The 25313-nt window shown below is 39.4% G+C and overlaps 1 protein-coding gene across 1 annotated transcript in view; it reads right to left on the bottom strand.

Moving 5' to 3' along the window:
* The window catches only part of Hecw1 (HECT, C2 and WW domain containing E3 ubiquitin protein ligase 1), a 154420-nt gene that overhangs the window by 53409 nt on the left and 75698 nt on the right, over nucleotides 1-25313 (bottom strand). Inside the window, exons 11-19 of the mRNA XM_059263384.1 lie at nucleotides 23930-24069; nucleotides 21226-21347; nucleotides 18690-18875; nucleotides 14517-14651; nucleotides 9848-9953; nucleotides 7498-7594; nucleotides 2555-2638; nucleotides 2087-2196; nucleotides 170-290 (exon numbers count right to left, since the gene is read on the bottom strand). Coding sequence (XP_059119367.1) covers nucleotides 170-290; nucleotides 2087-2196; nucleotides 2555-2638; nucleotides 7498-7594; nucleotides 9848-9953; nucleotides 14517-14651; nucleotides 18690-18875; nucleotides 21226-21347; nucleotides 23930-24069 — 1101 coding nt within the window. The remainder of the gene's footprint in view (nucleotides 1-169; nucleotides 291-2086; nucleotides 2197-2554; nucleotides 2639-7497; nucleotides 7595-9847; nucleotides 9954-14516; nucleotides 14652-18689; nucleotides 18876-21225; nucleotides 21348-23929; nucleotides 24070-25313) is intronic.

The following is a 25313-nucleotide window of genomic DNA, read 5'->3' as shown; positions in this document are numbered from 1 at the left end:
TTTGGCTTAGTTTAAGGGTCTTTGTTTTCTGAAGAGGTCTTCCTAATTTTCCTATTCATCTCTTTCAGGCCATGAGTGTTACCATATTAGCATATCCAATATTCAATGATGCAAAAGTGAATAGAGAAGAAATACTCCTTTAATTTAGGGCCACATACTAGGTACTCACTTAATTTTACCCGGACCCTGACCAAATCCTTTGGCTTCCAGTTTTCGGTAGAAATTGCGTAGCTTAGCTTCAAAGTCCCTTCGGTATGGTGAAGGGGCTCTTGCGCTGGCTCTCTGTAAACCTGTAGAGAGAAACAGGCAGTCCACATCATCACTTTTCATCCAAGAACGAGTGTGCAGAGTTACAGTAGAGCAAATACCCACTGAAGCACGTTCCTTGCCTTTGTGGGCACCTAGGAAGTTACTTTCATTGCCGCCACTCTCAGTTACTTTTATATTAAACTGAAGTAAAATAATAAAAATAAAAAGTAGATTCTGATGGGAATGTTTGTATCTTGCGCTTAAATTATTTAAGTTGTGTTTCTGTTAGAGGCACCTCTGTGGGAATTGCCTTGACTTGCTCAGTACTTGGGTAATTTGAGAGTATTAACATAAAATGAACTAGACAAAAGTTTTCTTGTAAGCTGCCACAAGAAAAGACTGAAGGTAGCATGAGGCAAGAGGCCCTTAGTGTGTGTATATTCCATGCTTCTGCATTGACACTGATGCTGAAAGAAAAGAAACATGCTTATACACACTAGGACTCAAGCATTTAGGGGCTTTTATTAGATCAGCATTTCATGAACTGTGTAACTGAATGTGGAAGCTGTGGAAGAATTTTCTGAACACACAACAATAAAAAGTTAATTCAAATAAATCCTCAGCATGCCTTGCGGTTCTCTCCTGTGCTCCACAGAACCTCCCTGCAGCCTTGGTTTGAACATGCCACATGCACACTGCACTTTGTCATGGCATGGGATGCCAGTGAACTCTGCCTCAACACCTCAGCTTAGATGGGACACTGTTGTATGCCATGAATTACAGTGTTATGGCTGTAAGTACAAAGTTGTTTTTTTTTGTTCTTAAAGAAATAAGGACTCAACTACAGAAAATACTTTAGTATTTTTCCTGCAGCCATTCCTCAGCATATAAATATCAAATTGATACATCTTTGGATTGAGTTGGCTTACAACATTTGATTTTAAAAAGCCTTCCTTGAGTTTCATTAAAAAAATCATTCAACAAATATGGGTTTAGGGTTAGAACAGAATTTCAAACAGTCTCTGAAATAGCCATAAGTAGTCTTCTGTGATATGTGTTTGTATAAAGCAACAATCTTAGAAGGGACAGTTATAAGATCAAAATATTAGGCAACTCTGAAAAACATTGAAGACACCATATAACACACAATATCAGATAGTTAACATTTAATTCTTTATGTTAAAATAAACAAAGATGTTCACATATTTACTGTGTAAACTTTCTTTCACCCGTAATAAAGGCGTTTGAAACACTTGGAATAGCCATTAGGATGCAATGACCAGGTGGGGATCCACCTCTATTAAGGGACAAAGAATAAATATTTTAGGCTTTTCAGGCCACACAGTTTTTGCTAGTATGGCTCGTCTCTGCTGCGGTAGGTATGAAAGCTTCCACAGAAAACGCAAATATGAACAAGCATGGGAAGATTCCTAGAATCATTACTTAGAAACACTGAGGTTTGGTTTTAGTACTTCAATTGGGCATGATGGAACACCCCTGTAATCTCAGTATCTGGGAGACTAGATCAAGATAGCCATGAGTTTGAGGCTAGCTTGGGCTAACAAATTCAGCTCGATCTCATTTTCTTTCTCAATCATTTAGAACATAAACAAGTCCCAGTGTAGCTTGGAGAAATTATAAAAACAGGCAGCAGTTTGTCAATACCTGATTTAGAGTACACTTTTGATTAGAAAATTGAAAGGGATGAAGAGAGAACACACACACACACACACACACACACACACACACACACACACACACCTGTCATAAATTCTCTTTCAGTAGGTGAAAACACACATGACCACTTAGGTAAGACCAGGCCAGAATTTCAAGTTACCTGGGGAGTTCTGGGGTGAGGAACAGGGTGAACAGCGGGGAGAGAAGCTATACCCAGGGTGGAAGGCAGATTGGAGGGGGACATAGGACATGATCTCTTCTTCAAAGAGACTGTAAAGGTTAAAAAGAGGAAAGTTAGTTGTCTGTCCCATGAGAAAGCATGCACAGATTGAATAAGAGCAGTTAGAATCCCCGCTTGCAAATTCTCTGGTTCTTCAAGCCTTTATGAACCTTACAATGAAGTCTCCATCAAGAACTTTACAGTCCCTGATGCTGCAGTTGTACATATGGAGACAAGAATGCACAGCAAGGGCTGTCCATTAAGGACAGAAGCTCTACTTCTAAGGTCTTCTACAACAAACAGAAACTGATTCTCATCGTTTTAAGGGTAGGTCCAAACCCTTCTCCAACCTCTCCACCCACGCTGTACTGTAGCTTTTCAAGAAGATCTCAGGTCCAACCCCTTTACCTCAGCAAAATGACTAGATCTGCATCACAGGACAATTTCTCAAGTCCATGATTACCCTCTGTCCGAATATAATGGATTTTCTCCCTAGAACCAAAGTCGAAAAGAAAATGGGAATTACCCATCAACTCAAAAGCTAGGGAATAAATAATTTTAGGTTTATTTTTATCCCTTCTTGCAATGTGGCTATCGGCATTCCCCAGCATCTGGTGCACTTCATAGTGCTCAAGGATCATCTGAATTCTTGGGATGCTTTGTAAGGGGTGGCTTTTCTGAGACTCTCACAGAGGCAGAAGTTGAGGAGCACAGCAAAGTCAGAGTCTGACTGAGATAGAAAAGAACACAATAAGGCCATGGGGAGTTGGGAAAATACCTTTCAAGGTACATTGGAAGCCAAAAGAGGACAAAGTGGAGGCTGTCTCTAGAGAAATCTTGTGGCTGATATAAATGTATGATGCCACACTGGGAACAGAGGGAGCTGAGGCTTTAGAATGACAAGGGCCTTCAGGCTTAGTCAAAGCCTAGACCTCAATCTATCTTTCTTTAGTTACAGGTTACCCATTCTGATCTCCAATTCTAATCTGGAAAACCATTTCAAGTAAGCCTATAGGTAAGAAGTATTTATTTTGCTTTTCAATTTGCTTGCCTGATAATACCAACCCCACTACTCTCAGTCACCAGTCTATATATAAATGCTTTGAGTCAGTTAGTCCTTGCCTCTTGCAGTTAAACTTGGGGAAAATTTAAGGATTGATTCATTTTTAAATATTTAACTTCTTAATTTAAAATGTTATTTTGATACAAAATAAGGCACATGTGTAGTTAAAAATAGAAATACAGAGAGAACTTATATACCCTTCACTCAATTTACTCCAGTAAGGACAACGGTCAATGCAACATTGTTTTCTCTCTGACAGTGACTCCATAAATATGGGCAATTTATTAAAACTTTCAATTTTACTGCTTCTTTTTTTGAGAATTTCATATATGAGTACTTATATCATTTCCACCACTCTCTCTCCCCCTCTAATGACTCCCATGCATCTCCACTCCCTCTAAAATTGAAGACATTTTTCTTTATTATTGTAGAAAGGAGATTTTTAAAGGTAAGGGGTTTCTACTAAAATGTTACTGAACAGGGCATGCTTTGGGATCCAACCTTGGTAAAGGTAAAGTACCACTGCAATAACTGCTATAAGCAAAACCTGGGGGATGTTCACAGTGGCTTCTCTAACTGGGGTTTGGAAAATAAATCAGGCTGGTCTACATACTTTTCAGGGAGTGACAGAAGTCTATCTTCTTAACTATCTACCTAAAAATACCTATAATACATGTAAGTAAGTCAGTGTATAAATATGCATATAGTTTAAATGGGAATTTTCTCTTCGGGGCTGACAATGCTCCCTCAAGAGCCAAAGACCATCTAACAACCCCCGTCCCAAACCAGGCATAGAAGTCCTCTTTTGAGTTCCTGGTCAGGATTGTCCAAGAGACTCCCCAAACATGCAATTGCTACTGCCCTTGGTTGTCCTGAAGAGGTGAAAGGTAAGCCCCAATTGCTAAAGAAGCCACATATACTTCAGAAATGGGAACCAGAGGGCCTTGAGATAGATCTGACCTGAAAGCCTCCTCCCTGAGGGCTAGCTTTCATGGTACCAGAAAGCATCATGAAAGCTTCCAAAGGAGGGAAGCAACCAATAGTCCTACCCAGTTATGAAGCCTATGAACCACAAGGACCAGCATGGCATGATAACTCTAAGGACCAGCTTGGTACAATAACCCTAAGGTCATGGGTCACTCATACCTTGACAGTAACCAACAGCTGTATAATTGGATTTAAGATCTGCTCAACAAGATGGAAATCATGTGGGGACAATCAATGGGATGAAGAGGAAGCCCACAGAAAGAAACATTGACAGTTATATATCTTACAGAGGATCAATATTAGAATATATAAAGAACTTAAATAGTCAAAAAACCAAATGACTCATTAAAAAATGGGCCTGGGACATGAACAAAGAATTCTCAAAATAGAAAAGGTATAGAATATGGGATAAAGATAAAGGATATGGGATATAGGATTTGGGATAAAGATATAGGATAAAGATAAAGAATATAGTATATAGGATAAAGATAAAGGATAAGGAATACCTCTAAAAAATGTTCACCATCCTAGCAATTAGGGAAATGAAAATCAAAAAACCTTTGAGATTTCGTCTTACCCTAGTCAGAATGGCACAGATCAGGAAGATAACTGACAATAAGTGATGGAGAGGCCGGGGGAAAGGGGCACTCTTATCCACGTTGGTGGATTATAAACTGGTCCAACCACTCTGGAGATCATGTGGAGAATTCTCAGAAAGCTAAAAATGAATTCACCATAGGACCCAGCTATACTATGCCTTGGTATATGCCCGAAGGGCTGGACATCCTACTCCTCGGGTACTTGTTCAATCATGTTCATTTCTGCTTATTCACAATAGATAGAAAATGGAAACAGCCCAATGTTATTTAGCTGATGAATGGATAATGAAAATGTGGTACTTATGCACTATGGAAGACTATTCAGCTTCAAAGAAAAGTGAATCCATGAAAATTTCAGGTAGATGGTTGGAACTAGAAAAGATCATATTGAGTGAAGTAACCCAGAGCCAGAAAGACAAATATTGTGTGTTCTCTCTCATTTGAGGTTTCGAGCACCAAATTTTTAGATGTGAGTACGTATCCTGTAGTAACTGCAGAAACCAGGAAAATGAAAAGGGATTATTCCCGAGGTGGGAGTCAGCAACAGAGAGGGGAAAAACAGGGTACAAATGATCTGATGGGGGAAATGGGAAGGACAAGGAAGCTCTAATCAGGAAAGGGGAGAGGGATGAATACAGAAGGAAGATAGAATAACAGTAAGATGTCTGAAAAAGTGATAAGGAAAAATACTACTATCTACCTAAAACACCTAAAACACACATTAGTTGGTATATAAATATACATTTATGAATTTTATTTCCACAACACAACACTTTTAAAGTGAAAACAAATTTTAAAAGTTAAGCCATGAATCTAAATCTGCATTCTGACAAGAGCTCCAAGTGATTCATTAACATTTGAACAGATTTGAAAAACACTGACCTAGAGGACACTGCCCATGCTGTGGGGTTTCCCCTATCTGTGCAGAAGGAAGACCGTGAGCTGTAGGAAGAATTTGTCTTTCTGGAATGAACTTTTGTTTACAAACAGAATTTGTGTACTGTAAAGTGTGCCTGTCACTGTTAATTTTTACTATTAATGTTGACTATGATCTAGTTTATCTTTTTATCTTGTGTTATTTATTAAGATGTTGTTGCCATATGCTTCACTCTTCATCCTACTCACTTAGTGAGACAGGAGATTATTTTTCTAAAATGACTCCCCACTTGTCTTCTAACAATGCCAACTGTGCAGAATGACAATGCCCGAATTAAGTCCTTTCGAACCTAGATAACAGAATTCTTGACAGAGATCATACAACTTTAATAGATAACTCTGAAATGCATATTTAGTTACAATGTACAAATACAATGATATTTGTAGTTGATTATTATTATTAGAAAGGTTGGCTAATTGCTACTGGGGCACAAAGACTCTTTGCCTGATCTCATATCCAAAAATTTAAAATTATTATTATTACTATTATTTTTTGAGATTATAATTATATCATTTTCCCTTCCCTTTTCTTATTTCAAACCCTCTCATATAGTCCTCCTTAGTCCCTTTCAAATTCTTGTCCTCTTTTTTTCACTAATTGTCATCACATACATATATGACTGGAAACCTAGCTATCTGCTCAGGGTTCAGAAAGTCACAGATTTTGGAAGAGAACCGAAAGCTGTCACCTTACTAAACCAGTATGATCCCTGATTGCATTATAAATATTTGTCTTTATGCCCACAGATAAGCATAGCCCTCAGCTCTTACCAGAGCAAGTTCTCTTTGCAGCAGGTAGAAACTGTTACAGAAAATCACAACCAGTCAAAACGCAGAGTTTTGAAGCCCAGTCCCAAATGATACATCTACAACACAACTCTTTGCAACTAAGGCTCAGAGATCACTGCAGAAGAGTAGATGGAACAGGGAGTTTGCTGTCTCCTAGGAATGTTAGAAGCCACACCCACACAGTCTCATCAATGTAACTGCCTAAATATGAGCTGAACAGGGATGACGTCAGTGCCTCAACCCTAGACGAGGAACTACAGGTAACTAAGGAATGCTGAGAGCAGGAGAAACAGTCTTCCCCAGGGAAGGGCACAGAAATTAGTTATACAATACTAAATCACCAGCCCTGAAGATACATGCAAGTAACATTATACAGGCCGAACAGGCTGTATTTATGAAAATATATGTATATTTATATATGTATGTAACAGCAAATAATGAAAAAATAAGGTCATGAGTCTGAAAGAGAGCAAGAAGGGGTATATTAGAGGGTTTGGAGGGAGGGAAGGGAAGAGGGAAATGATGTAATTATATTATAATCTCAAAAATAAAAAATATTAAACATGACACATATACTAGGATTTAAGTAGTTAGCATATGCGTAATACTTTGTGTTTGCTTAGTTTTGAAGGTTGTCACCTAATTGTTTTATCATTAAATAATTACATTTCCAAACTAAAAATAATTTAGATAGTGCTTTATATAAGTAATCTTTAATGAAAACTATGTTGTTCCCTTTTTGTTTTTCTTCAAATCAGTGGAAATAATTTTAACACTATGTAACAGGATAGGGCTACCTTCTCTGAAAAATTTTCCAGAACACTGGACCCTTCCTTTTCAGGACTTAAAACTTAAAACTTTTACGTAGGAATGGAAGGTGTCATAAGCCTCAATGAGTCCCCCTGCATAGTGTTGTTTTTCAACCTGGAAAAAGACTGGAAGGATCAAATGTTCTAGGGATGGGCAATGAACCCTACCTGAGTGTGTGGTTTCTTGCCAAGCTTGGCTGACGTTCTTGTAGCATTTCAAAAATGTTTGGCTGGCGAAGAAATGCCACAATCTTGTCATTATATGCTGAAACAGAAAAAAATGCAGAACAGTGGTTGAGGTAGACGATTATAAAATGCCCACTTGATCCTACGGAATAATGTAGACATTTGAAGTGTTCTTAAGGAAATGAAGCACTTGCATAAAAATAGGACAAAACAGCATTATTATCTTCAAAGATAAGTAAAAGTGATCAAGGCTGAGCAGTAATGTGCAAACCACAGGCAGTGTTCAGGGCATTATGGCATCCACGTTTAGATGGAAGATGGAGATCAGAACAGCTCTCCTGTGAGGCCTTCTGTATTTATTCTAGCCTTTGTGGTTCTTTTCCCAAGTTACTATGACAAAAGATCCTTTGCGGGTTCAAAGGAATCCTTTTCTGAGTGTTTGACAATTGCTGCCATGGCTGTGTGTGGATTTTCCAGTCACAGGGATGAAAACACACATTATTCAGACTCTCTAACCTCATTTTGCTTAATACAAGTGTTCTGAAATTAAATAGTTGAGGTTGGGAATGCTGACCGTGCAAGCTTTTCTCACATCCACGGAAAGGGAGCCATAGATTAGAGTACACAGAGCAGCCATCTTAACCATCTGTCAACCAAGGATTGATTCCCACTGGTGCAATAGTGGCGTGAATATGACAGAGGGTCATCAACCACTTTATAAAATTGGCTTAGGACCTGATCTTTGGAGGGAACTCTAGTCTGGTAATCTAAACCTGATGAAGAATATGGGGAGGTCATAGCTGGGGAGGTCATAATCCTGGGGGAGAACCTACCATTATTATGTTGATAAACGGGCACAGTACCAAGTTGCCTCTTTAATATTTCTTTTTTCTTTCTTTCTTTTTTTTGAGACAGAGTTTTTCTGTGTAGTTTTGGAGCCTGTCCTGGATCTCGCTCTGTAGACCAGGCTGGCCTCGAACTCACAGAGATCCGCCTGCCTCTGCCTCCTGAGTGCTGGGATTAAAGGCGTACGCCACCACTGCCTGGCCACTAATATTTCTCTTTATACTCAGAGAGGAGTGCAGCTCCCACTCCTCATCAGAGAAGCTTCTATTTTGCTGTGGATGGTGGTTAGTGCAGAGACTCATAACTGCTCAAGATGCAGAGAAGAGGCAACTGTGGAGCACTCGGCCCTAAGTGTGACATTTGTAACACACTCCCTCCACTCAAGGATCTTAATACATCTCAGAAAATGGGGCAGAAAGATTCTAAGAGTCAGGACATTGGGGAAGACAGGACAAAACAATGTCTTCTGGATATGACAGGGCCGTTGGACTTACAAACTCACAGAAGCTGTAGTTGCCTACACAAGACCCAAATAAAATCAAGCCAGTCAGCATTCCAGCATGTATGGGGAGGGGCTCATGAGGCCCCATCCCTAACTGAAGAGTTATTAGCAGTTGAAGGCTGGTAGGTGAGGGAGAGTCAAATTTTTCACTAGTGTGTCCTCTGGTGGGTTGCATATTCTCCAGCTGATGGCCCCATATCCATGTGTATATAGGCAGCACTAATTGGATACAGAGGGTTAAACATGAGGAGGAGTTGAAGTGGAGACTGGTAGGTAGATGATGTTCAAAACACGTTGTATACATGTATAAACTTCTTAAAGATAAATTAAATCACTATATTAAAAATCAACACCTCCATGAGGCTGGGTAGTGGCAAAGGTCCACGCTGACATCTAAGACAGGGAGATCATGTTGATTCAATACCTGCCTGGGCTATAGAGGAAGTCCAGCCTTGGCAACTTAGTGAGGCTGTGTCACAAAAATTAAAATATGGAGATATAGCTTAATGGTAGAGTATTTGACTAGCATATATAATCTTCTACATTCAATTCTTAGTATAACAACAGTAAACAAACAAGCAAAACAAAGCAAAACCACTTATAGCAACAAGAAAATGAAACAACTGTTTCACTTAAATCCTGTATTTCTGGGTTTAATTGACTTTGAATAAAATGAAGAAGAAGGGGCATGAGGATCTAGAAGAGAGGACTAATGGAAATGAGGAGAAAGAGAGTCAAAAGTTGGGAAGTGTCATGAAAGAGGAGAGGCCAGGCATGCTGATGCACTGGATTGTCAGGCAAATCTTGTTTGTCTTAGGACAGCCTAGTCTACATACTAAGTGCCAGGATAGCTAAATGTACACAGTAAAAAACATGTCTCAAAAGAAAAAGAAAGAGAGAAAGAAAATGCAGGACTGTTAAAAAGGCTCACGGTAGGGACCTTTGTATTGGGTTACTAGAGGCTTACTGACTGAGGATACATACCCAGTGGCAATGATTCATGTTGATGTTGGCTTCGGATAGCAGCTATTAGGCTGTGTCCTGGCCTGGCCAGCAAAGAGGCTCCTCTGTTTCTAGAGACTTCTGAGGCCTAATTAAAAATAAAAGTGGAAGATTGGAAATCTGTCATTAATTACAGATTTTCCTTTAAAACCATTTTTTTTTCCTGCCTGAAAAGTTAAAACATCTTGGCATCTCCTAGATTCAGGAAATAAATTTAAAATCCTTAAAGTGATGAAAGCCAAGCAAGTATTAAACATTGAGTAAGGGGAATGTTGGGTTTGCTGTATTATGTTCTGTAAAAGTGATTGTGCCAAATGTCATGGATATTAATCAATGTACTGGCCAGAAACAGAGAAATTAACTCTCTGTAAGCACTAGTAGAAACTTAGGTATACGATTTTCTTTTCAGAGATTTGGCATTGAACCTCAACCACAAACATGGGGTGCACTTGCTCTTTAGGTAATGAAGATTATTACCAAATTCTCAAATGGCCATCTTGGGTTAGCATCTATCATTCCAATCACTGTTCTGGTTTCTTTCTACATTGTATTTTGTTTACCACAATTTTATACATATAAAATCTAAGTTTATATAAAACTAAATTTATCCGAAGTTTTCAATTGTGTGAGAGAGAACTGGGATTTTAACTAATATTTGCTTGTAATGCATTTATTTATATCAAATCCCTACCAGACTTCATCCAATATCTTGATTTGTGTTGGAAAATTTGGCAAAACCTCCTGTGAAAATATCTTTGCTTAGCTTAATATCTACATGTATGATGATTAATTGAAACATAGGTCAATTTTGAAAACTAATAAATCCTCTAAGGTCTAAAACATGATAATGATTTTTCTATCTTGGGCCCATATATATTTTGTTCCTTAAGACCTTAAAACCCAGAATTGTGGTGTATGGCCATAATCCTAGATGTCTAGAAATGGAAGCAGGGGATAAGAAGTTGAAGGCTAGCCTAGTTCTCAACCAGTCTTGGTTACTGAGTGAGACTCTGTCTAAGAAACAAAATAAACAAACAGAAAAAAGAGACTAAGACAGTACAGATTTTCCACTTTGGAATTTGTATCAGGTATATCAGCTATAGTGTAATATTTGAATAGTATGGTAAGTAAACTTCAATATATTTATGAATTTTGAAAAGAACTTAGTCAAGACACTTAAAAAGAGATTAAACATCTAGTCACAAAAGAACCACTTCCTCCGCAAGATCTGGCATTTGCTAGAATAACTTTAAGTCATAGTTCCATACTCTTTAGTGACATAAACAATATAGCCCCGGTATACAGAGTGCTGCCAGTTCACTATCTGACCACAGCTCTCTTGGCTTCTCTTCTAGTCAGGCTGTGAATCCATCACCTTTTCCCCTTCTGGTCCTTCCCATTGCCTGTAGCTTACTTGAGAGACAAGGAATTAGATTCTGTGCCACAAAGGTGGACTTTTCACTTTGCACTCAACTTTTCTCAGCTGGTGTAGTTAGAAATCAGCCTTCAAAGCTGGTGCTGTAGCAGCACACATCAATGTCAAGCAAAGGGACACAACTCAAAGCAGTGGAAGAACTTTGCTAAAGAGGTTATGCAGTATTAGTTCCCATATTTTCTTCATCAATTCATAAACATGTAAAAACTTTTCTGAGACTGAAATGATGTGGGCCTTTTCCTTGGAGGGAATTATTCCAGTTCACATTAATGTATTGTTTTATATATGCCAATGACAGAATTCTTGAATATCATTTATGTGTGGACGAGTGACTTGCAGAAATTGTAGAAATAGATACATCTGAAATCTGAGCTTGAGAAAACTTGGTGACCTGAATTCAGGAGACCCCTTTTGTCTCATTCCAAATGAGGTATTGTAACTTGGTGTGTTATGCTGAAATGAATAAGGCTTTAAACAGAAAGGGCCCCCTCCTTATTCCTGGCTCCATGGTGAATTAGCTCTTACAGGTATGCTTCAGAGAAAAATGGTGCTTCCTTCTGAGCTCACATGCTTACTGGGATAATTAGCCCAGATTGAAAAGTTTAAGGAGCTAAATGAACTTCAGCCACTCCAAAGGCAGATGGCCGATGGTGCACATGCCTTGGCCAACTGTAAGCAAACTAGAGCGATCAGCACTTAGGCCCTACAGGCTCTCCTGTAGAAATGCTAAGAGTTGGTACTGGATGGTTACAGACCTGAGCTAGATGATGGAGTGGTTGGATGGAACTATTCCTCTACAGTTAAGGGGCCGGGGGACTTAAGGGAAGAAGATAACAAGAGAGAAAAGGACGCTGAGATTCTAATGCCGAGCCAGAACTTAGCCAGAGACAACATGCTGGCAATGCCAAAGCACTAACACTCGAGGGAGACTCACGTGGATCTCCTCTCTTGGTCCCTAAACCGTGAGCTCCTGTGAGAGGAGACATGTACTTGTTTCCTTAGAGGCTGAGTCTTTGTTTTTTCTAATGTGCCACCTTTGTGTCAGCCGTTCTCTGCCTCCTAGCTTCTTTCTGTTACATATCCTGATTTCTCCTGTGTCAAGGCAAAGCTACCAGAAGAGAAGGGATAAGGAGATAAATGGGTGGGGCTTGAAAATATGATCAATAGAGTCTACTGGGATTAGATGAATTAGGAAACAGAAAGGTGGTTGGTGCATGTGAACACCTTTTTATTACCATGGATAATCTTTCAGCTAATTTTTGGCTGATGAAGATGACAGCTTGCCAGTAATAATGGCATTAAATGAACTGCTTTGGAGCTATTCTGACTTATCAATATATTTTACAACAAGTAATGCAAGTAGTACCCTTGGTCACAATCTTTCTTTTAGAATAGAAGAGGTTTGAAAAAAATATTTGCTTATCTACTTATTTTTGTGTGTGAGCATGTGTATGTGTGTGTGCGTGTGCATATGTAGGTGTATATGTGTGTACATAGGCACATGCCACAATGCACATATGGCAATCAGAGGACAATTCTCCTGAGCCAGTTATCTCTTACCACTTTGTGGGGTCAAGTTCAGTTATCAGACCTGAGGCCAAGTGCTTCATCTCTTGCTAAGTCCATCTTATTGGCCTGCAAACATTTTTAATATTTACATTTTCAGGTAATTACTTGCAATTGTAAGAGATTAGTAAATTTGTCTGTAGGACCCGGTTTTCTTACTACATTCAGTAACTCTATATTAATACAGACCTGGCCTCAATAATATTAAAAACATTGGGTATTTTAAGAAATTAAAATGGAATAGTTCAAGTTGATACAGAACTTTGAATTTATCCTCTAGAATCTTAAGGAAATACAAACTTTACCCTTTGAAATGTTATTAAAGTGCTACCAGGGAGGGATGCTGTACACAGTGAGTTAGGAAGCTGGGATATTGCTTTCTGTAGTCTGAGAATATGTCTGAATCTTAATGGTCTTGACATCTATGTGCATAAGGTTTGGAGATATATAACATTCTTCTTCATGTAACCACATGCTCATTTTATGTGTAGGAAGAAGGAAAGATGTAACATGCCTTCAGCAGTTTCCTAAAACAGTAACATCCAAGAAGTTTCACAAAAGACAAGTTCATTTTGTCACACTGGCATTAAGCCATGAGTTCCCTTGGAAGGAAACAATTGTATTTCTCAGAGCCCATGAGACCCTTTTCCCAAGAAAGCAGCCAATGGCTGTTCTTCTAAATCAAGGGGTGGATTGTTAGGTGGGTTGCTATCTCTCCAGTTTCTCATTAGATGCCCATGGAAGGTCTACCCAGAGTAAAGTTCTGTAGAATAGACAGGTAGAGAGATCCTTCTTGTAGTGCTGTTCTCATGTTTTACCTCATTGTAATTCACTTCCCTAAGTTTCCACAGGAAATTGATCTCAGGGCCACATCTTCTGAGATCCTGGTGTTTCTATGAAAAGAGGTCTCAGATCCTTACAATTGTCAGTCAGAAACGAAAGGAGGATTTCCTATAACACTATTCAGAATGGATTGGAAGTAGAAAAGAGCAATGCTTTGATTCTTGGCTTGAGAAAAGGAGAAAGGAGCCGGTATGGGATACATGGTCTAGTTTAGAAAGGTAATGAGTATGGTCCTTCAAAAGGACCTTTTGAAAAAAGCCTTTCATTGTTCAGCAGGAAGTAATCATAAGTGGTAAAAGAAGATAAAGCCAGGGAAGAGGCTATAGGATGGGGCAGAGTACTAATCTTAGGGCCTGGTTCCCTCTTGTTTTTTTCCTTTTCTTTGCCCTCTCAATTCTTAGTTCATGATTGTACTGAAGTTCTCTCCAGGGTATTATGGAAAGGTAAAATTCTAAAACAGTTATATACCGAATATCAGAATTATGCCTTTTTAGTAGCATTTTCAGGTAACTGGTTGGCAGTAGGATTCTTTTGATTACCTATGTATATATAAAGAGATCTCTTGACATAAGTTAATGGTGATTTGGACAAAGGAAGGAACAGAAGGGGGCAGCCTGAGACATATCTAGGTAACTACATAGGTGCCCCACAATGATCACTCATTTTTCCATTGCAAAAATATGCATATGCCTTCATCTCTCATGGGACAGACAACCTTAGATCATTAAAACTAAGAAATTAAATTTTTTCTGGCCCCAGAGAAGAGCAAAGACTTGAGCACAATGATTCAGGGCATAGGGAACATACCTCTCCAGCACTGTAACTCCGGAGTCTTTGGAGGTGCTGTCGATGGGTCAGATGACTGGGAAGGCGGCCATTCTGAAGAGGGATTCGGGGATCAATGAAAGTGGTAGCTCGACTGTTGTGGTCCACAAAGAAAGACTGCAGGTGGACAGTAAGATAATGCACTGTGAGAGATGGAAGCTGATACTCTAAAGCTCTTATAAGACTCATTTTCTTAGTTTTGTTTCCTATGGCTGTGATAAAATACTTGGACAGAAGCAATTTATGGGAGAAAGGGTTTATCCTGGCTGACGATTAGAGGATATGGTTGATCATGATGGGGAAGTCAAGGCAGTAGGAGCTTGAAGCGGCTGGTCATACTGCATTTACAACCAGGAACCAGAAGGTAAATGAATCCATGCTGCTCCTCAGCTCCCCATCTCCATCCATATAGTTCAGGATCTCAGCAGGGAGTAGTGTCATACCAGGGGGTGGTTCTTCCCACCTCAATTAATGTAATCAAGAAAATTCTGCACAGGCATGTCCAAAGGCTATCTCTCTGGTGCTTCTAGATTCTGTCAAGATGACGATTAACACTGGCCATCATAGTCATCATACTTACTTTTGACCCTTTCTTTTCTATATCATTTCAGGTCTACCCAACACTCATCTAATTAGATGAAGAAAAAGACATGGACATTCAACAGTAGTTAAATGAAGAGAATAAACAAAATCTCCAATGATCACAGTTTTTTTTTTTTTTTTTTCCCGAGACAGGGTTTCTCTGTGTAGCTTTGCGCCTTTTCCTGGAACTCACTTGGTAGCCCAGGCTGGCCTCGAACTCACAGAGATCCACCTGGCTCTGCCTCCCGAGTGCTGGGATTAAAGGCGTGCGGCACCAACGCCCGGCTCAATGATCACAGTTTTAAAGATGTAACTACAAAAATAGTTTTGAGTTTTCACCTAGATTTTTCTTTTTCCCGTGGCCATATACAAACATTTACGTGTTCTCTGCACAGTAGAAGCCATACTCTCATTATAAGAAAATTTCAAACTTTGTGAGCATTTCTCCAAGTCATTAAAAATCTTGTAACACAAAATTTAATAAGCACATGGTATTTGATGGCTGTATAAGTCAGTCACCTTCATTGCTAGATGTTTTTACTTCACTCTTAAAATCATGAACCAATATATATTTTTGCACATACATCTTTGAGGCATGTCTGATTACTGCTTGTGTTCTATGTTAAAAGTTATTTTTAAATTTAAAGTTATATATTGTAAAAGAGAAAGTTAATCATTTACAAGAAAATTATTAGTACTATTGGACAATCTTTCAAGCATTCTACTTATAACAAAATATAATTTGGGGGAAGACATACTAGGATAAGATGACTTCAGTCAATTCTAGTTTTTGATATTATTAGCTGTCATTTGGTAGAAGTAAAGTATTTTGTATTCAATTATTAGATACAATTTTAAGTAAGCCTTTTCTTTTTTGTTTTTGTTTTTCCAAGACAGGGTTTCTCTGTGTACCTTTGGTGCCTTTCCTGGAACTTACTCTGTAGCCCAGGCTTGTAGTGATATTTTATTTGTGCTGAAATGTGGTGATATTTTATTTGTGCTTTGATAAATAAGCTTGCCTGGAGATGGGGAGGGGGGAAAGGCCAGCCATTTTAAGTAAACAAAGTCAGGCAGCACACGCCCTTAATCTAATCACTTAGCAGGCAGTGTCTCTATGTGTTTAAGGCCGTACTAGGGAACAGAGCCAAGCATGGTAACACATGCCTTTAATCCCTGTACCAACCATAGAAACCTGGAGGTCTGTACAGACAGACAGCGATAAGGAAGTGAGGTAGCTGGGCTAAGAGCCAAGGAGAGGGCAGAAAAGCAAAGCATATAAAGGCATGGGTAGACAGGAAGTAGCTTTGCATTTGCATTTGGAAGCTGCAGAGCTGGTGAGGTAAGGTTGGTGGGGTGGCTTTCACCTCTATATTTGGCTCTGTGTTTTTTATTTAATAAAACCATTTAGAAATTTGTCTACATAGGCTGGCCTCGAGCTCACAGAGATCCGCCTACCTCTGCCTCCTGAGTGCTGGGATTAAAGGTGTGCACCACCACCGCCCAGCTTTAAATAAGCCTTTTGAAGAGCCCTATGAAAAGTCAAATAAAAAGTTTTCCTGTAGACTCATTTTTGTAGATAAGAGCCTGTTTTTTTTTTTTTTTAACTAATTTTTCAATGTCATTGCTAGTTTTAGATTTTTAAACTACTTATTCCACCTGGGTTTTTGTATGTTACATGCATCTAGAAATTCATCCATTTATTTTAGATTTTCCATTTTAGTGGCATATAGGTTTTTAGAGTATATACTTACAATTTTTATGAATTTCATTGGTATCTGTTAAGCTTACTTTCTTTTGGTCAATTTGGCTAAGGGTTTGTCAGTTTTGTTTATCTTTTCCAAGAACTTACTCTTCCTTCCATTGCTTCTTTGTAATTTCTTGTTTGTTTTTAATTTCTGCCCTGGTTTTAATTATTTTTTCTGGTCCCCTGCTTTGGGGCTTGGTTTATTCTTGGTTTTCTAATTTCTAATTTTTGAATTTCTTTTTTTTTTTTGTTTTTTTTTGAGACAAGGTTTCTCTGTGTAGCTTTGTGCCTTTCCTGGCTCTTGCTCTATAGACCAGGCTGGCCTTGAACTCACAGAGATCCGCCTGCCTCTGCCTCCGAAGTGCTGGGATTAAAGGCATGTGCCACCACCGCCCGGCTTAATTTCTGAATTTCTTAGTGTCTGCTGTAATGCTTCCTTGATAATTTCTGGTTCTGTTAAATTAGGTCCTCTCTTTCTTCCGGTTAATTGGGTCTAGAGTCTGTCCATCTTGTTTATCTTCTCAAAGAACCATTTCTCATATTCATTGATTCTTTATCCTGTTTTCTTTGTTTCTTTTTCATTAATATGTGCTCTGATTTTATTAGTTTTTATAGTTGACTGTGTTTGGGTCTGGTTTGTTCTTGTTTTTCTATTTTTTTTTTTTAGTTGTATCATTAAGTTGTTTATTTGTGCTCTTTCTGACGTTTCAATGTAGGCATGTAGAGCTATAAATTTCCCTCACAGGACTCCTTTCATTGTATTCCAAAGGTTTTGTTGTGTTTTGTTTTACTACTGAGTTGCTTTGTCGAGCCTTAATAGGAGAGGAGGTGCCTAGTCTTACTGCAACTTGATATGCATGGTGGTGGGCAGGGAGATATGGGGCTGGAGAGGTAGCTGAGAGTTTTATGTCTGGATCCATGGAAGGATTAGGAGGACTAGGAGGTATTGTCTTGTTGGAGTAGGTGTGGCCTTGTTGGAGAAAGTGTGTCACTGGGGGTGGGCTTTGAGGTTTCAAAAGCCCATGCCAAACCCAGTGTCTCTCTCAGATCAGGATATAACTCTTAGCTACTTCTCCAGCACTTGCCTGCCTGCCTCCATGCTTCCTGCTGCAATGCTCCGCACTATGATGATAATGGACTAAGACCCTAAAAGTGTAAACAAGCCACCAATTAAATGCTTCCCCTTATATGAGTTGCCTTGGTCATGGTGTCTTCACAGCGGCAGAACAGTGAGAAGGACAGAAGTATTAGGAAGTGTGGCCTTGTTGGAGGAGGTGTGTTATTGGGGGTGGGCTTTGAGGTTTCAAAAGACTTATGCAATTCCCAGTGTTTATCTTATTTCAGGATGTGAACTTGCAACTACTGCTTCAGCACCATGCTACCATGTTTCCTGCCATGATAATCCTGGGCTCTAATCCTCTGAAACCATAAGCCCCACATTAAACACCTTCTTTTTATAAGTTGTCTTGGTCATAGTAAAGTAACTAAGACATAGGCCATTGAACAAAAGTACTTAGTGGAAAATTTAAAGATGTAAAGTGGATAGCATTCCTCAACCAAGCAGTATGTTATTCCCTTAGACAGCAATGGCACAATTTGGCTTCTCTAAGGAAGAAGCTAAGAAGCTAAATATCTCATAATGCAGTATTCATGCACGTGGAATGAGTAAGAAACCAGATGTGGACAGTCACTACCTTCTTTCTTCCCGGGGGCCAATATACATCTCTGAGATACATAAGCTTCCTTCTCCATAATCTTTCATTTTCTTCCACATCTGCATTGGTAAACCAGAGCATTTGGTGAAAGCCCCACACATTGATTATTCTCACCTTTCCCTGATGATCAGTTTTGATCTCCCAACCCCGAGGCAGTTCCAGTCTTGTGTCTGCAAACATGTTGATGAAATTCACCAGGTCCCGGTTATGCTGGTAGCGTTCAAAATTGCGAGCATCTCTTCGGACTTTCAAAATCATATGCTTCAAGCAAGTGCTACTTGTAAATACCCGGTAGGCACTCTGAGAAGGTTTGGGGAAAATGAAGGAAGAAGATATGAAATTAGGAAACACAGAGTAAACACACTGAGTACTTTCACATGATATAATAGTCCAACTTGGTGGTGATTTGTGTGAGCTAAAAATGGAGACTTTAAAAGCTGACATAGTGTTCAATGTGGAAATGTGCATTCAACATCCATGGGCCTATTTGGCAGGGCAATTCTACCTGACCTTCAGAGATCTTCCTAATGTCAGCCACACTTGGTCTCTCAGGCCTCACTGTATGTCTCTGAGCATCACTCTTCTCCTCCCCATTTTCTTCTCTGACTACAGAGCTATGCTTTTGATCCTCTTATCTATTTAATACATGATAGTAATTGATCATAATTAAAGTTGGTCTTCAGAAGCCTATCATTCCAGTGAATCTTATATAACATCTTCAGGTGAGGGAATGAGAAGAAAAGAAGGCTGCTTTAGGAGTTCCTAAGTTAGTCAAATTATAATTTTATATTACATAGTTACTTTGTAGTACTCACAGCAGAAGTCTCATTCCCCTCAGTGTATCTCTGAGACTGCTAAAAAGTCATTAAGCTATCTAGATGGTATTGGGAAGGACACATGAATACCCACATGTGCCCATGTGCACATGTATTGTGATAAAAGAACACTGGAGGAGGCTAGGAAGGTTAGTTCAGTGGTTCCCACAGCCCCAAGGCCCACAGGAAGCCCAGTATATAGTGCAGAGGCTTGGGTATCTTGCCTACTTGTTACCCTTTATGATTCTCCACTACCTCACCGGGGATTCACTCTAACTAAACACACCTATTTCCTCTTTTCCCAACCACAGCCTTTATCATTGCATCAAAGTACTGCACCAGCCTCAAAGAGTCCCTACTAACTCCAATCCCCAAAATAGAAACCACTCAGAATTTCTTGAGTCTTCATCTGTTGTTCACCAGTTGGCCATAGGAGATCCAAACACCATTGGCTGATTTCTCAAACAATCTCTCTGAGCTAACCCATTTCTCCCATTCTCTCAGCACCTTATTGAGTTTGGGATTTGATCATCTTTTACTTGATTGGTTGAGTCAGCTTTTAGTCTTGGACCTCTCAGCACTTTTCTGAGATTCTTCCAGAGAAACTCTTCATCACACTACCTAGTCATTGGAGCTGGTGTCTGAGAGCCACCGGGGGCTCTTGTTGCCAGCTGAATAGGACAGGCACCTTTGTGGTTCGCTAGGCTGCTGAGTCTTCAACATTTCTTCCATGTCTGCCAGCCACAGTGGGGCCACACTGTCATCTTGGCCTGCATCCTCCCTAACACACTGCTTCTCTGCTTGGGATTCTTTCCATTCCCTTTCAAATTGAAGGACACAATTCAGCCTTTGCCTTCTGCCTTAGTCTCCTAGGCACTTTCTTTCTGTCAGTTTGGGCTTTCTCCTGTCTTATTAGACTGATTGTCTAACACATTTGTCTCCACAAAGCAGACATCTACTGATGTTTAGGTGTCTCCCTAACCTGTTTCTGTGATTCCAGTCTCTAGATCTGTGCCCAAATTACAAAAAAAAAAAAGTTGGTGAAATAGAAGAATTAACAAATATTATCATATTATACTGTTGCTTTATGAAAAATGCCTTGAAAAATTCAATGAAAAAAGCATATATGTAAAACCAAATCACAGTTATTATCAATATATTTTTAAGGTATATCAAAAGCTAATTCAGTTATTATCAAAGATAAAGCCATCTAAATGTTTTTAATGAAGATGATTTTATAAAATGGTTAAGGATAAAGAGTTATTTGGACACTTTATACTCTTGTTTTTTAAAAGATTTAAGATGGATAAAAACAACATGTATTTGTTCGAAGGAATTTTCACTGATATGATCCTGATGAAAGCTTTAGAAAGGCAAGAGAGTTTCTGAATTCTCCCTTCTTTACTGCGAGACTTGCATGGGACAGAAAGGTCTGAGTTGCCAAACACACACACATACACACACACACACAGAGAGAGAGAGAGAGAGAGAGAGAGAGAGAGAGAGAGAGAGAGAGAGAGAGGAGAGAGAGAGAGAGAGAGAGAGAGAGAGAGAGAGAGAGAGAGAGAGAGAGAGAGAGAGAGGAAGCCATGCATTTGAAAGAGAGAAAGAGAGAAAGGAAGGGCATATGGGAGGGTTTGGAGGAAAGAAAGGGAAAGGGGAAATGATGTAATTATGTTATAATCTCAAAAAAAGAAATAATTAAAAATTTCTTCTTCTTTCCTAAGCTCATAGAGTAAAATTCCAGCCCCTTTATTTTATTAAATGACTACATAAAGCTTGTTTTGGGTTTTCAGGAAGTCAGTCCACCCCGTCTTTGCTTTTTGAGCACTCACATAGTTAGCATGCAGCACAGTGAAGAACTCAGGATTGGTGATGAACTTGACTGCTGGGGACTGTAGCAGCAAGGTAATTTTTTGTGAGTTGACTGGAGAAAGTGATCCTTCTCGCCTCAGATCTGGAAAAAATGAAGCAAAACAATGGAATATGTTGGGTGGAAAGTTCTTCCACATTGAGTACGTCTTTTCTGATGGCAGAACACAGACCCCCACAACACATTTCTTGATTTTTCATAGTGACATGACTAGGTCAAGAATGTCAAGTGTCCCTTGTCCAAAATGCTTGATACCAAAACTGCATCAGATTTTTTTTTCAAATTCTAGAACATGTGTATATACATAATGAGGTATTTTAGAGATGAGACACATGCCTGAACATGAAATTTATGTGCCTTCCATCTATACCTTATTTACATAGCCCAGAGGTAATTTTACACAAACTTTTTGAGGCAGTCTCACAATATAGTGCAGCCTAATTCCAAACTCATGGTCTTGTTTCTACCTCCTTAGTGTTGGGATTAAAGTCATCATACCTGGTTTATACAACATTTAAAATTTTTTGCATGAACTGTATTTCCTTTTGTGGCATCATGTTGGCATACTAAATATTTGGATATTTTTCTAGCATTTCTAATTTTGAGGTTTTGTTTTGTTTTATTTTTGGAGACAGAATTTCTCTGTGTAACAGCCCTGGCTGTCCTGGAACTTGCTTGTAGACCAGGCTGGACTCAAATTCATAGAGATAATTTTGAGTTTTTAAATGTCAGGTATCATTATTTCTTAGTAAGGTTCTTGTCTAGTTTCATCTAGGTTCAAGTCCTTTCATATCTCCTTCCTTTGTCTCTTTTTCTTGCTTTGTTACAAGTGTTACCTGTAATTAAGACAGTTGCAGAAGGGGTCATGGCTCTCCCCTCCTATCAACACTTCTCTGCAGTGGGACTTTCAAGGTCCTTCCTAGTTGAACTGGGCCTGGCCTTATGCTTTGTTCCATCCAAGACCACAAGGCAGAAGCAGTGTGTCAGTTCTGAGACAGGGACCCAAACACTTGTGTTTCAGTTTCTCTTCTATCCTCATGCCCACTAAGGAAACAAGCCAGAGGGTCAAGCTTCCAAACTGAGGCCATCTCAGACAAGTCACCGCACAGTTAACAGCAAGTGACGTGTATGAGTACAGCACCACCCTGAGCAGCCTGCCAGCTTTACTCAGCTGACAGTGCTCAAGCTGCAGATCTGAGGAGTAAATGAGTTGTGATTTTATACACTAAAATTGAGGCTTTTATTACACCGTAAATTACATGTGATCCAATACCAAATCTAGAAATAATCCTAGCTACCTTTTCCCTTCCTGTTTCTAACTACTTGGTTGTTGTACCTTGTGTCTCTCAGAAGACTGAACAAAGAAATTAGTAACAGAAAAGCCTAAACTGGGTTTGTTACTACGTCTGATAGAGAAAGCAGAATGGAGACAATTAAAATTTTTGATTGAAATGTGTAAGTGGATTTAAGAAGAAAGGAGCCGGCAGGTAGGGGCTGGCCAACAAAAAGATGTCTCTCAGTTATGGCATCGTTATCACAGTCTTGAGTTGACTGCAGCTGTGTTTGTCTGCAGAAGGCCTGCTCAGAACTGGACCCATTCCACAATTCATCATTGATGGGGGAGGGTCCCAAGGCTAGGCCTCTCCATGAGGGTAGCTAACATTGGGGGAAGGCAGTTTCATGTTATTTCCTTTACTTGTCTAGCCACTGCTAACTTGTCTTGTTCTAGTACATAACCTCTCACCTACTGCCAGCTAAGAAACTTTAACTATTGAACTCAGTGGGCCACACACATATAACACGTAGGATGAGGGACTATTATAAAGAAGGGTTCTGGCAAGACAGAGGCAAGGGGGAGATTGGAGCAGGAAATTTAGGCTAAAATGACTAAAATTCATTATATAAATGTGTGAAATTATCAAACATTTAAAAAAATTTAAAAAATAAATCAAATAAACAAGTCCAATATCTATGTTGCCACAAATCACTGAGACCTACCAGAATGAGAATTAACATATCTACTTGTCTAGACTGTCTCTGGGCCTTTTTTTTTTTTTGGCAAATCTGTCACCATTTAATCCAATTCAAAGAGGAAGTGGCTCACTGGGATTTCACTGTGGTAACCATATATGTTGTTTTGGGTACAAAGAGTGGAAGCCAGCCTCATGCTTTTTAAATATCATTATTGGCATTCCAATCAGGTCAGATGTAAAGAAATTAAAAAAAAACCAGGAAAATAAGGCTTGATACATGGTAAAAACAATATGTTCTTGGATTTGTGAACAAGAAGACTACCAGAAAACCTCTTTGTGCCCAGGTTCCTCCTTGGTAGAACTGAATTTTATCCTAAATGCATAAGACTCATTAGAAATGGATTGTGAACATTTATCACATTTTATTTATGAGTGGAAATCCTCAGGACACAAACAGATACATTACCTAACAACACAGGAGTCTATATCTTCTAAGATTCCTAGCGGGAAGCTTTGCTGTCTCCCTTACTCATGCCTCTAATTCCTCTATCTTCTTCTTCTTCAATATTTTGTTGCTGTCCTATCTGGGGATCATGTGGCTATCCCCTGAGGCAGGGTAAGGACTTGGCTTGCATACTTCCATCACAGCCATTCCATGCCACCTCCAGTGTTCTGAGTCCCCTCCTCCAATACCTAAGCTTGACTGGGAAGATTCTGCTTCTGAGTCACTCCCTCCACCTCCACCTCCTCCGTCCGGTATTTGCTCACAGCTTTGGTTGCCAGAATCTTCATCAGGTCTCTCTGTTGCAATGGTTCTTTGAATGTTTTGATACCTGTACATTAGAAAATGGAAAGACAAGGGTCAACTTGTGTTTGCTAATGCTCTGAATAGTGCAATTGGAAAAGTCTGTAAACAATTGTATTGAAATCGGAAATGTCTAAAATTCCAATAAGATAACCAGAACAATTAATAAGACAACTATTGCCACATTGTTTGACTAGGTAGCTGGACAAATCTATTTCGTAGGACTTAGAGACTGTACACAAGAGGGTTGTGGATACGGGAGGGGAGATGTTGGTTAGATCTAGAAATGTAGTTTTGAAATCCCATAATTCCTCCAAGTTATGACAAAATGTGGCTTATATGAGTCTTGTGTTCAGGAAGAAGATGGGGAGAGGTGTGCAGAGGGGGAAGAAGGAGAGCAAATAACCAAGTTTGCAGGTGTAATTCAAGATGACGTGAGGAGTGCATCGAGTCCTGTAGAGGTTCATTCTTCTGCAGCAGGCTTCTGAAGGAGACAGTACCTTATTTTTTCCCTGACTTTAAGGAGCAAAGTTTCTCTACCATGGTCCCAAGCTGCTTACAAGAGGATCTGTTAACTTACATTCACTGAAGAAAATTGAAATCTGTGCTTCTAAGAGATACTGTTGAGATACTGTTCTGTGTATCTAGGTTTGAGATTCATCGGTCTGTAGGATTGTTACATTTTGTTTTATCATCCATCAATCACTTCTGATAACCCACAAGAAACCACTTTTGCCAGGGGCAGTGACTGTGAGACATCTATTGAGAAAGTGTGGAATTCATGCAGTGATCAGAGCATTATGATGTGCTTGTTTCTCACCTCTCTGTGGCGGGGAGGTTATGAGGAGGTAAAAGATGGCCCACTGTGATCTTGCTGGAACTTGGGAATGCAGCTGGGAGAATAGAAGCTGCCAATCTCTGACTTTAACTGGGGTCAGAGCATTGCCAAAGACTGCAGAAGTTGCTATTGGACAATTACCTAATGGATATGGAACTCATAATTTCCTCCAATGGCTAAACAATCTTTTTAGAGCCATATGTTCTCCCACTCTCCCTTTAAGATGTAGAATCAAAGTCTTCTCCTCTCAGGGGACTGAATATAGCATAGGTGACAGTTTATGATGGAACCCAGAACGCCTGCGGAAGCCCAGATCACAGAAGCCACAGACTCAGCAAGCCTCCCTTTTTTATCTCATCAGGAATGATCTTTAATGTCCTCCTGCACTTGTTTTGTTTGGATCTAAAAATATATAAAAGGCTCATGGAAATCTG

Source organism: Peromyscus eremicus, chromosome 5 (assembly GCF_949786415.1).
Source record: "Peromyscus eremicus chromosome 5, PerEre_H2_v1, whole genome shotgun sequence".
NCBI lineage: Eukaryota > Metazoa > Chordata > Mammalia > Rodentia > Cricetidae > Peromyscus > Peromyscus eremicus.
Note: the sequence above shows the minus strand (reverse complement) of the source record. Positions and strands in the feature narration are given on the sequence as shown.